The sequence below is a fragment of the Lutra lutra genome, chromosome 9, assembly GCF_902655055.1.
Source record: "Lutra lutra chromosome 9, mLutLut1.2, whole genome shotgun sequence".
NCBI lineage: Eukaryota > Metazoa > Chordata > Mammalia > Carnivora > Mustelidae > Lutra > Lutra lutra.
The window spans coordinates 131963098-131976450 of NC_062286.1; the positions used below are offsets into that span (position 1 = coordinate 131963098).

At 44.8% G+C, this 13353-nt stretch overlaps 1 protein-coding gene across 1 annotated transcript in view; it reads left to right on the forward strand.

Annotated features, from left to right (window-relative positions):
- ARFGEF2 (ADP ribosylation factor guanine nucleotide exchange factor 2) overlaps positions 1–13353 on the forward strand; it is a 103832-nt gene that overhangs the window by 5027 nt on the left and 85452 nt on the right. Inside the window, exons 2-3 of the mRNA XM_047746019.1 lie at positions 8053–8083; positions 8702–8825. Coding sequence (XP_047601975.1) covers positions 8053–8083; positions 8702–8825 — 155 coding nt within the window. The remainder of the gene's footprint in view (positions 1–8052; positions 8084–8701; positions 8826–13353) is intronic.

Here is a 13353-nt window from a genome sequence, read left to right on the forward strand (position 1 = left end):
TAGACGGAGAGGCAGGCGGGGGGGGGGGGAAGCAGGATCTCCGCCGAGCAGAGAACCCGATGCGGGACTCGATCCCAGGACCCCGAGACCATGACCCGAGCCGAAGGCAGCGGCTCAACCCACCGAGCCACCCAGGCGCCCTAGCTGGAGCTCTTGAGGCGATGCAGTGAAGGTGCAAACCAGCATGGAGTGGTTGAAGCCTGCATGGGAGGTGGAGAAACACAGACAGCTGTTTCCCAAAGTTTGGCCATGGTGTGAAGGGGAGGCTGGAGATGTGGATCCTAGGAGGTTTTTTCCCTCCTTCTTTTAAAGTAGAAAAAACTTGAACTAGTTTAAATGTCACTAGGAAGGAGCCAGTTGAGAGAGTACATTCATAAATCTTAGTTGTGTATTAATGTGCAAAAAAATTTAACATTTATACGTCCATATGATAAAAAGTAAATCACTTTGTCCTCCATATGATGATGATTTTTTTCTCAAATGTGTTCAAAATAATTATTCTCACCATTAGGAAGAACCTAAGTGCAAAATTTGAAAAATATTTTTAAAAATCCCTAAGTTGTCATGGCAAGTAAAGTAAGCCTTCTGTTGAAATACAGAATAAAGCCTTTAATTTTAGCAAATTCTGGCATCTTGATGAGACATTTTGTTTACACATGCTCCAGACTAAGGTTTTGAGAAATACCAGGGCTCAGGACCTTGACAGATTCGTTTTTGTTGGAAAGCTTTATGACAATTCTTTAGGAGGGGGTCGTCTGCCTAGAAGCAGCATCTAAAAGTTGGGTTTTGATTACTGAAAAGTATTTATTTATTGGTTTGGCAGGAAATTCACTGAGAGCTGAATTGGAAACTTTGCTTCTTGGTTAGTCCTGTGATGCTGGGAAGGCAAGTTAGCTTCTTTGAGCCCCGGTTTCCTGAAATGATAAAAGTAGTAATACCGACGTCCCAGGATTATGGTGAAGGGTGCAGTCAAGTCACCGACACCCGGAGCCTGACAGCCGACCTGCTAAAATCCAGAGGCACTGGCGTTACCATAGTTAGAGGAGAAGGACCTGAATGCTTGCTCCTCTCTGCCTCCTGTATAAGTTGGTTTATGGACATTTTTGCTGGTCTCTGACATTTCGACACCGGTGAAGCAAGTGGTTGAATGAATTTAGAGCTCTGCCCTGTACTTGTAAATCTCAGGGGAGACTCTGTAAGCAGTGCTGGGGGAAAACAGTAAGACTATTCTTTATGGAAAAGAGCGGACTTGTGAAAACGTGTACTTAATCAGCAAGTACATGGAGTCTCCTGTATAAATAGCTCAGGACTGTATTTAGTTCTCACCAATTTCACCAGGCTTCAGGGGCCTGCCAGGAAAACACTTGACTGTCTTTCCAGCAAGGTTATCTTAGAAAACCTTGACTCATTCCTGGAGTCTTCCTATAAGAAACTTCTTTCAGTTTACTGGCTTGGTTGTAAATAAGCCCTTTAGCTTTTTTATTAGGTATTTTGTTAAGTTTTACAGATTTGTGGGGAGAACGGCCTTCTCGTGCTGTTAAATTCTTAAATTTTTCCTTGGTCCCAGGGAGCGGTCAGTGCATATTTGTTATTTATGTGGTCTTTTTGTTTGTTGACTAAACAAGGGTGACTTTCACTGAGAAGATATTTATTTGGGTGTCACATTTGGTGTCATGCTATAAGGGAAACAAACAAGGACCCTGTTCTCATGCAGTTTGCACTTAATGGGGAAGAAGCCTATTATTCAAATGATCACATCCTCTGGAGCATACTAACAACCTAAAAAGTCCTGTGAAGGAGAGAAACCTGGGCCTACAGGGGAGTGAACAAAAGAGTAGGGAAATTTCTTTGAGGAAGTCTTGAGATCTGAATGATAAATAAGAATGAAACAGGCTGGGGTGAGAGGCATTTTGGCAGCATGTGGGAACAGCATGTACAAAGGCCCTGTGGCAGGGAGGCGTATAACTGTTAAGGAAACTAAAATGTCAATTGACAGTTATCTCAGAATAGAAAAGAGTGATTAAAAAAATCAACAATGGGGCACCTGGGTGCCTCAGTGGGTTGGGCCTCTGCCTCCCTCTCAGGTCATGATCTCAGGGTCCTTGGATGGAGTCCATATCGGGCTCTCTGCCTACTTGTGAGCTCTCTCTCTCTCTCTCTCTGTCAAATTAAAAAAAAAATTTTTTTAAAAACAACAACAAATTTTGAGAGAAACTGAAAGAGGCTACTGTGTGATTGGAGCATGGTAAATGAGAGGGGAGAGTGTTTGAGAATAAGGTGGGAGGGGTAGCCAGGGCCCACCCCACCATGCAGGACCCCAAGGTTGTCTTGGTGAGGAGTTTCATTTTCAGATCAAAAGCAGCAAGACAGCCCTGAAGAGTTCTGAACAGGGGAGAAGGTGACAGGATAGCCAGGTTTGTATTTTGGAAAGATCACTTGGGCCACTGTGTTGAGAATATTTTAGAGAGAGACCAGAGGGATGGCCCAGGGACAAAGAGGAGGTGGTTACCATCTTCCAGGTGAGAGATGTTAGTGTCTGGACTTGAGTGGTGATGACGGAAGCCAGACAGTGAATGCATTCCCCACTCCGTAGGAAGGTGAAACTGACAAAACCTGGTGATGGGCTGGATAAGAACATTAGATAAGGAAGAGGATTGCCAGCTAGATGGATGGTGGGGCTGTTCTGTAAGGTGGGAGTGCGGGGAGACCATCTGGGGAGAGGTGGGGCAGGAGGTTGACCTGAGTTGGGACTTGATGTGTTGAAGCTACCCTATCTTTGAGCATCCAGTCGGACAGGTGGCGTCATCAATGGCTGGAGGTACGGCTGATGTTTACGAGGCAGGCCTGGGCTGGAAGTCATGATTTGGGAATGAAGAGAGCCTCGATGGGAACTGAGGATGAGGTGGCCTAGGGAGAGAGTGGGCAGAGAAGGAGAGGCAGAGGAGGTCTGCCTGGGCAGTAGGAAGGACTTGGGGCAAGAAACAGGCCCCGGGCAAATGTGTGGGTATGGTGGCAGAAGTAGAGAACATCTCAAGGCTGGAGAGGCCAGTAAGGTCAAATGCTGCAGGGAGGTCAGATTAGGTGGAGAGTAGCAAAATGCCAATCCGATTGAGAGACATGGGGGTCATTTGTGACCTTAACTTGAGCTGCTTTGGGGGTGCGGTGAAGGTGAAAACCAGACCGGAGTGAGCTAAGGCCTGTGTGGGAGGTGAGGGACTAGGCAGTGAGTGTGGACTGCTCTTTGCTGAAGTTTGGCTCTAGTGTAAAGGGGAGGAAGAGAGTGGATCTTGGAAAGTTTTTTTAATCTTATCTTTTCTTTCTTTAGAGGCTGAAACTTGGGAAGGGAGCCAGTTAAGTGAGAGGTTAAATAATGCAGGAAAGAGAAAGGACAGTTCATTCATTCAACAAATATTGAGTATCTACTCTCTGCCTAGGAATTCCTAGGTGATGGAAATTCTGCAGTGAACAGAACAGACAAAAGTCTCTGTTGTCATAGTCTCTATTGTCCTGGGGAAGACAGATAACATATGAACAAATAATATGTCAAGGGCAGTAAATACTGTGAAGAGAGATTGGAAAAATAAACCAGAGTAAAGTGAAAAAGTAAAGCATGTAAGGAGATACGGAATTATGGGGGCCCGGTAGAGATGGCAGTTTTAGGTGGTGAGGGAAGGTGACATTTGAACGGTGAACTGAAGGAAGAAAGGGAGGGAGGGAGCCATGCGGCTGTCTGGGGGAAGGGAGGGTGTTCCAGGCAGCAGGAACAGGGATTGCAAAGTCCCTGCAACTGGAACATGCGACAAGCCGGCTGGGGGGCAGGGTGGTGGAAGGTGAGATCAGAGGGATGGCCCCCGGGCCAGATCTTACAGAGGCATGGAGCCCAAGGTCAAGATTTTGGATTTTACTCAGTGTGAGATGGGAAGCCAGTGGAAAGTCTTGAGGAGAGGAGCAGATGTAATCTGATTTATATTATAAGGGTTATGGATAATCTGTTTTGAGCAGATGTGATCTCATTTACATTTGAAGTGAGTCCCTCTGGCTGCTGTATGAAGAAAGATGTGGGGTGGGAGGCAAGTGAGAGCTGGAGTAGTGTGGATGGATGGTAGGTAGTGCTGGTGGCCCAGCACGGTGAAAAGTGATCAGATTCTAGATGGAACGGAGAGCATGAAGTTCCCAAGAGGCAGATAGGGATGGAGACTGCAGAAGTGGAGGGATTGGACCCTGTCTTCTGTCAGGAGAGTGGAGGCTGGGTACAGAAGTGGGTCGGTTTGTAGGTTCTCTAGTGGTAAATCGAGGAGGTCTCCTTGTGGCAGCTTCTAATCTGTAAATGAAATAGGAGATCACTCCATGGGTTGAGTAAAGAGGAGGGGTGATGTTTAGGAGGGGAGGTGGGGTGGGGTATTTGAGGAGAGCAGAGAAACATGCAATCCTCTGTGGAGGATAGAGGAGATGGGCTCACCTGGCATGATATAGGGTTCCATTTATGGTTGGTGATTATGGCTCTCTAGCCCTACCAACTTGCCCTGTTGTCAGAGATCTGGTTGTTAGGTGGAGACAGGTCAAAAGGAGATGGTAGTATAATCTAAGTTTGGGATTTGGCCAGAAATTAAAGGTCAAAGTCATGGCTCTTGATTGCCTGTCATTCTGATAATGGTCATGCCAATGAAACCCACCCTGGAAACTGGAGACTGGGGAAAGCTGAGGTGTTGGACTCGTCAAGATCTGACAGGCCAAAGAAAGACCCTGCTGAGGTCAGTTGAGTAGGACATCTGGAAGGAAAGGAGATTGACAGTATGGAACAGGAAGGAGCTGGAAGTGCCACAGTTACACATAGGGACCAGGTTCCAAGTGTGACCAGCCATACCAGCCTGGCTTGGAGCAGGGGAGGAGGACATTGGCGGGGAAGTTGAAGGAATTGAGGGCAGCGTTGGTTTGTATAGGAGGCAGGTGTGTAGCAGGTCAGATGTGTGGCGGAGAGTTGAAGGTTTGCAGGGACTTTGGGCAACTTGATCGGTGATGGGATATTGAGGTTGGTGAAGGTGGTTGTTGGACTCAGCTTGGAAGTGGAGCAGAGGTTGGTGCCAAGTCACAGTGAATGGGGGGTCTGACCCTAGGGGTTCATAGATAGCAGCGATGCCCAGAAAGTACTTCCTAGGAAGATAGTGCTGCTTTTCAGTGGAAGCTGCCCCACCCGACTCAGGTCTCCCTGCTTTCCAGCCTGCTCATTTATGACTGCTGATAGCCCAGTTGGCTGTTGGGAGAGCAGTGCCTATTAAAATGTGAAGCGATAAACCAGAGCAGGTGTGCCCTACCATATGCTCCCCTTCCTTCACCCATCCTCCTGCTCTGTCCCCTCACTGAGGGGTTCTGGAGTTTTGCTCTGGAGCAGACAGCCTGGGTATGAATCCTGACTCTGCAGTAGCACTTGGTGGCTATGATGGTGGGCAGGTGACTTCACATGTGTGTGCCTGGGGTCCTCAGCCATATTACAGTTATAGAACAAGAGTGCTCTGGCCTACCTGGGTTGTGGTAAGGATTGAGTGGGCACGTGCCCTTCATTTTCTTTTGCCCCTTGGCTCTGCTTGGTTCCGTCAATGGCACTAGAAATTGTGCACTATTTCTGGCTCCTTTTTTAAGAAAAGAGCAAGAGTCCTCATTTGTTGGCCACCTGCTATAGGTCAGACCGTGCCTTAGCCAATGGTGAGTTCGTGCCGGTGACCTTCCAGAACAGATTATTTTGGAGCTCAGAGGCCAGCACAGACTCTAGTGAAGGCCTCCTTGCTTCAGTTACATTGAACATCTCAACTCTGACAGAGTAACCATGGTTGGAAGGAAACCTTACATTGGAGTTTGAGCAGCAGCTCCCCTTTGGCGTGTCACACAGTGACATGATCTTAATCACGGAGCATGGCCTTGATACTATGGATATAGATTTCTGCAAACTTGGCCGCCAGCCTCCTGGGCCCTTCCCACAGCCTGGGGGCCTCTGCTAGAGGAAACTGCAGCTACTTACTTAGTGGATTCTTGTCCCCAAAGGGAAGGAACCATGCCACAAAGCTCTCTTTAACAGACCCCATGTGTCACAATGTCACAGTCCTGGTGGTCCATGAGCAAAACACTCGATATCAGTCATCCGGGTGTTTCTCACCCATTTTCTTATGCGTGTAGTGAGAAGACATTGGAAGGTTGGCCTGAAGGTTAGAAATTGCCACCTCTAGTGAGTCTGTCTAGTTGTTCAGTGTTCACTTCCTAGCTTGGTCTAAAACAGGAGTTCTCTGAGAAAAGGAAATTTATAATTACCAAACTGTGTTGCTGGGATAACTAATGCCGTATCCAAACCACTGGTTCTCCACGGACTGTGAAAAGGCTGCCCTTTTGGAGATATCTAAATACATGGCATACAGTGCAGACTTACTTCAGTGGTGCTTTGAGAATATGTTGAACCCGAGGAGCCCAGTGTGCAGGAGTACATCTGATGGAGGGGGTGGGGAGGCTTCTCTCTGTATCTGGATGGAGTGTTCTCTCGTTTCCAGGACACAGAACCTTGTTCCTCTGGAAATGAGACCATCTCTCTGAGGTTGTGATTTGTGAATAATGACACTTTATTTCTATAACCTTTACTGGGTAGTTGTTATAACCTCCTTGGTAAAAAATTTTTAATTAATTCATAAAAATTACATATGCTTTAGCACAACAGTATGAGTGCAGTCAGTATACTGAGCTGTACATTTAAAAAATGGTTAAGATGGTAGATTTTTAGGTGTTACCTAATTAAAATTAAAAATTTTAAATTAAGGGGCACCTGGGTGGCTCAGTGGGTTAAAGCCTCTGCCTTTGCCTCAGGTCGTGATCCCAGGGTCCTGGGATCGAGCCCCGCATCAGGCTCTCTGCTCAGCGGGGAGCCTGCTTCCCTTCCTCTCTCTCTCCCTGCCTGCCTCTCTGCCTACTTGTGATCTCTGTCAAATAAATAAATAAAATATTTTAAAAAAATTTTTAAATTAAATTAAATTTTTAAAAACATTTTTTTAATTAAAAAAAAACCTGTCGGGGCGCCTGGGTGGCTCAGTGGGTCAAGCCGCTGCCTTTGGCTCAGGTCATGATCTCAGGGTCCTGGGATCGAGCCCCGCATCGGGCTCTCTGCTCCGCAGGGAGCCTGCTTCCTCCTTTCTCTCTGCCTGCCTCTCTGCCTGCTTGTGATCTCTCTGTCAAATAAATAAATAAAATCTTTAAAAAAAAAAAAAAACCTTGTCTATAAAAATAACAAAGTATATATGCTTATCATGGAAAATGTGAAAAAAGAAAAAATAGTCCTTCTCTTAACACAGATTTTTGTTCTGTTTGTTGCCAATCTTCTATACATATTTTTACACAGTTGAAATGTTATTCCATGACCATAATAGTGTGGTAGCTATCATTAACATAGATTTTGCAGAATGGGGAAATAAAACATTGGACTATGGGGCCAAAATGCCTGGATTCAAATTCTGGTTCCTAGTTCCTGATATGTCACATGAGGCAAGTCACCTGAACTTTCTGTGCCGTGGCTTCTCATCTAAATCAGTGATTCTCAGCTGGGGTAGTTTTGCCCCAGGAGACACTCGGCCATGTCTAGAGACATTTTTGGTTTTCCAGACTGCAGGAGGTTGCTCCTGGCACCCGTTTGGTAGAAGACAGCGATGTTGCTGAACATTGTACAGAGCACAGGACTGCCCCATGGGTCACCTGTTCCCCGGGGTCGCCATGTCAGTAGTGTCTCTGTTGAGAGGTCCTGCTCTAAACAAGATGGAGGTAAATACCACCCACCTCATAGGATTGTTTGGAGGGTTAAGTAAATAAAAGTATGTAAAGTACTTAGAGCAATACCTAGCACAGAGTAACCTCCATGTCCGTGTTAGCTATTATTACTGTCACTTTTTATCATTTCATATCAGCATTTCATTCTTTAAAAGCTCATAAACATTCTTTTTAATATTTTCTAAATATCTTTCAGTAAAATGTTCTTTCATATAAATGTTACATGCTCCTAACATGACTTTCTTTCTTCCCCACCAGATGAAATTAAAGCAGAAATAGAAAAGCAGAGGTAAGTAAGCTCTTCTCCTTGCTGAAATATGGTATTAAGGGAGTAGGTAGTGGCCATGGGAACCCCTTTCTGTGCGTGTTTTCTCATATTTCATAGCTCCCAGGTGGCACACACTCTCCTAGCACGGTGCCGGCACAGGGCAGGACACTGGATGTGTTTGAACAGATGCTAGGTTAGTAGGTTACCAACCCAATAACTGCACATTTGCAGGAAAGGATAAAGTAGATCAAGTTCATGCTGCTGTAGTTTTTCTTGACAGGCAAGGCAAAACTCTTGGCCTGTATGTCCTGCTTCCTTGGGCAGGAAGACAGCTTACCCCAGAAGTGGCTGCTCCTCGTCTTCGTAGTTAAAAAGCCAGTTGGTCGTGTTTCAGAACATGGCTGATGCCAGCATTCAGTCCAGGATGCTGTCGACATAGCTTGCTAATCAGAGACCTTGCTTCTGCCTGTGACACTTTGGTCATTTGTCCTAACACACGTGTTTCTGTTTTTAATGGTCTCACCCCGCAGATGCAGTTTAGGGGCACTGGCAAGTGGGATGGGAAGTTAGAGGTGTAGGAAAAGCAGATTTTTTGTTTTTTCACTTCCCCTCTCTGGCCCTCTTCTGCTTTTTCCCTAGGCTTGGCGCTGCCGCACCACCAAAGGCGAACTTCATTGAAGCTGACAAGTATTTCCTTCCGTTTGAGCTAGCTTGCCAGTCCAAGTCCCCACGGGTGGTCAGCACGTCCCTCGACTGCTTGCAGGTACCGTGTTGAAACTTGGTGGTGTAAAGAGGGTTTTCTCCAAGCCACTGGCGGTCGTGCAGAGGACTGTGCTTCCAGGCTGATGGAGGAGGGAGTGTGTTCTTTTTGGAAGTTTCATGAGGGAGGGAAGGGTAAGAGGTCTGACCTCCTCAGCCAGAACAAGAATGTGTTCCCCTGGAAGTACTTTGTTATACTCTCTTATGTGTGTTTTTCTAACTGAAACCTTTAGGATTAGTTGGAAATGGGGGTACACGTGGGCATGTGCAGTATTTCTATGCCACCTCTTTCTTGATGGCATTAAAGTTCAGAATATCAAATAGAGAAATAGATATAATCACTATTCATCATTTGTGGTAATATTCTATAAGGACCATGTGAATGTGGAATAAGCATATACTGAACCGTTGTTCCCACAGGAAATACAGGATAAGGTGCCTGTGAGCCTCTGGCGTCAGCACGTTCATCAGCTGATCAATATATAAAGCAATACATAACTTTGTTTTTTGTGTGTTTCTGTTTAAAGACGCCTTCTTTACTATATCTTACTGATTCACTAACGTTGCACCTACAGTCAGCAGCAGTGTAACACGTGCCTGAACAAAGCTCGCCTAACGTGTAATTTCTCTGTAAAGGCACATCGTTGCCTTCTTGCTCTTAGGGACAGTACACAGCACTTCAGCATGGTGCTTAGGGAGCATTTTAAATGGCAAAAAAAACACCAAACAACAAAATGAACAAAAAAGCAAAGAATTAAAAAAAAAAAAAAGTGGCAGGAAATAGGCCACAGAAAAGATACTGCTCCCAGTAGAAGAGCTGAAACCAGAAGATAGAGTGTCTTGTTGTTTGACCTCGGCTGAGAACTTGTGCATCAAGTGATTTGATTTTTTTCACTGCTCTGCATGTGTCCACACATGATTGCGAAAGTGCCGCAAGTATTGACTTGGCGCTTACAAATAAATTTTAGTTGAATGGCTACATTTGCAAATACAGGATCTGGGAATGATAAGGATCCACTATGTGAGAGCCACAGTGACTTTGTGATAAATTACCTTTGATTGATGAAGAAACGACTAGAGAAGTTAAGATGACTTGTCCAGGGACACCTGGGTGGCTCAGTTGGTTAAGCAGCTGCCTTCGGCTCAGGTCATGATCCCAGCGTCCTGGGGATTGAGTCCCACATCAGGCTTCTTGCTTGGCGGGGAGCCTGCTTCTCCCTCTGCCTCTGCCTGCCATTCTGTCTGCCTGTGCTCGCTCTCTCTCCCTCTCTCTCTGACAAATAAATAAAATCTTTAAAAAAAAAAAAAAAAAAGATGACTTGTCCAGTAATAACGCAGGTGTGAAAGACAGTAGCAGGGCTACAACTTGGGTTTCGTAATTCCTGGTCCAGCATTCTTATATATATTTTTTAAGATCTACTCCTGAGGTTTCTGGTTACCTCACTTTTATCCTTAGCTGCAGCAGGAAACCTACACTTCAATGGAAAACGCTTGATGAATTAAAAAATTATATTTGGAGGTCCAAAATTTACCAGTACTTTCTAGAACAGGCATAGTGAATAGGTTCTATATTATGATTGCTCAGAAGCTGGGAAAAGCTATCTGGGGATGCCTGGGTGGCTCAGTCCATTAGGCATCTTCCTTCAGCTCGGATCATGATCCCAGGGTCCTGGGATCAAGTCCCGCATCAGGCTCCTTGATCCCTTGCTCAGCAGGAAGCCTGTTTCTCCCTGTGCCTCTGCCCTTCCCCCTGCTTGTGTGGCATGCACACTCTCTCTTTGTAAAAATGGATAAATAAAATCTTAAAAAAAAAAAAAAAGAAAAGCTATCTGAAGTGTCATCCGGGTTTCTTGAGAAAGTACGGTGATTGATTGCTGATGTCTGCTGAGGCACAGGCTGCCAAGTGGCGGTGGGCATGCCACGTTTTTGGCATCTCCAGTCTAATATTTACTCTATTAATCTTGCTCCTTTGATATATCTGTACTTGAAAGTTGGTGACAGTTTCTTCACAGAAGCAGTTATTCCAAATGAAAAGCTATTTTCTCATTCAATATAATTCTGTACAGATTGTCCTATGTGAAACATATAATGAGCCAAGAATTCTTAAATGGCAGGCCCAAGTCCTCCTTCCATCCTAAAATATTTGTTGCTGTGAAATTTTCTGAGGAAATTTGGCATAAGTTTAAATTTAGTTGTTTTCTTCTCATGTTATGGTCTAGTTCTGAAGCTGGTGCTCACAGTTAACATTACTGATGTACTAAGAACAGTGGCTGTTGAGTCCCTGGCCTGTGCTGGGCCCTGTGCTCAATGCTCTGTCCATAGCATCATGTTTAATCTTCCCAGCAACACTTAGTTAACTCTCATCCTCATTTTCAAATTGAGAATTCCAAATAAAGAATAAAGTGACCAGCCCTACCAAGCTCCCCCTGCCCAGGAAGTGGTAGAATGGGGTGAGTATCTAGAACTCTGCCAGCGCTGTCTGAATTCTCAACCAGGGCTTGTTAAACTACATTTATAAGCCAAATCTGGCCTGCCACCTGCTTTTGTAAGTAAAGTTTTTTTGGAAACTAGTCAGGCTAATATAACCAAATACCACAGACTAGGTGGCTTAAGCAAGAAATATTTATTTCCCTCAGTTCTGGAGGCTGGAGGGGGCAAGCTCAGGGTGCCAGCTTATTCATTTCCTGGTAAGAGCGCTCTTCCTGGTTTGTTGATGGCTGAGTGTTGTCAGCTGTGTCCTCACATAGCAGAGAGAACACACTAGATCTACCTTCTCTTCTTCTAGGGCACTGATCCCATCATGAAGACCCACCTTCATGTTCTTAACCTAAACCTAATCACCTCCCAAAGGCCCTACCTCCTAATACCATCTCATTGGGAGCCAGGCTTGAACAGGGGGACACAAACATTCAGTGCATAGCAACAGCTGTGCCCATTGTTTATTATCTCTGGCTGCTCTCCCTCTACTAGGCTGAGTTAAGTTATTGGAACAGAGACCAGAAAGCCTAAAAATTTGGTTCTTTACAGAAAAAGGGTTGCTGACCACTACTCTTAACTGCTACTCTGTGGTTCTGGCCCTTTGATTAAAAATGTGCTGTTGATATTTTATGTTCTATATTTTCCTGGAAATAGTGTGTTTTTGGAACCCTGGAACAGAAATATTGACATCCTGCTCTACTTCGGCCCACTGTCCTGATTTGAGCTATAAATATGAGAGTGTCTTGAGGCCTACAACATAAGATTAGCTCTTTTTTTTTTTTTTTTTTTTTTTGGTTGGATTAGAAGTTCTGTGTGATGTAGTAGGTATACTCAGATTTCTTTGGTCATTATACAAAATGCAAGCTGTGTCGTCCTTTTTACGACATGAGAAAGTGACCCAGCGCTCCTTGGAATACTGAATGAAAATTTCATTTGCTCTTGGACATTGTCCTTGCCAAGCCTGCTCGACTGGCTTTTCCCAGTGTGGGAGAGGTGACTTCCGTCTTGGAAATGGAAGGCCTAGTGTCCAGGGGCAAAGGTTGGTTTGAGCAGAATTGAAGCCAGTGCAGGTACATCCACGTTCTACCCTGGTCATTTAAAGGCATCCTTCTCTGAGCTTAGAGAGGGGATGTGGTGGCAGAGGGGCTATGGGTTTGGTTTGTCTGGAACACAGTTAGCTTAGAGGTCCCTCTTCCCACTGAGAGAAACCTCAAGAGTTCTCCTGCAGCTCACTTCTACCAAAAGATAAAGATTCTCTTCATTCCTTCCTTTCAGCACCTGGTCTGCCACACGTTTCCCCCACCCCAAACCCACCCCCAGGGGAGGGGCATTAGGTTCAGTCTTGCCTTACTCAGTGCAGTGATCTCCAGGTTCCCTGGGCATATGTCAGTAACCAGATTTTTTTCTGAGAATATCCTTCTAATGTATTCATATTTCTTCACTGGTAACATTATATATTTGTACTACTATTACATTACATATATTATAAACATACAAAAATAGAACTTCTAAAAAGATAAAAAAAAATAAGAATAGAATTGTAGTATATTCTTTTTATGTCCCAGTGAGGACTGTAGGAAACCACTGGTCTCAGCTATCCTTTGTCCATACCACAGGCATTATCTTTTAGTTCTTATTTCTAGAAAACTTAGGGGTTTTAAAGCACATTGTAAAATCCATTCATAATTGTATAAAAGTTGTACATGGCTACAATCTCTATTAATTTTTTTAGGGGCGCCTGGGTGGCTCAGTGGGTTAAAGCCTCTGCCTTCAGCTCAGGTCATGATCCCAGAGTCCTGGGATCGAGCCCCGCATCGGGCTCTCTGCTCGGCAGGGAGCCTGCTTCCCTTCCTCTCTCTGCCTTGCCTCTCTGCCTAAATAAAAAATAAAATCTTTAAAAAAAAAATTTTTTTTTAGAACTTTACGATAAGGCTGAAATCCCTTAGACCACTAGCCCCAAGTTCAGTTGCCTGTCAGGTCATCTACTTTTTTCCTTTCTTGTTTGTTTTTCTTCTTGCCTGTGGGTGGTAGATTTTTATTTTATGAACTTGACA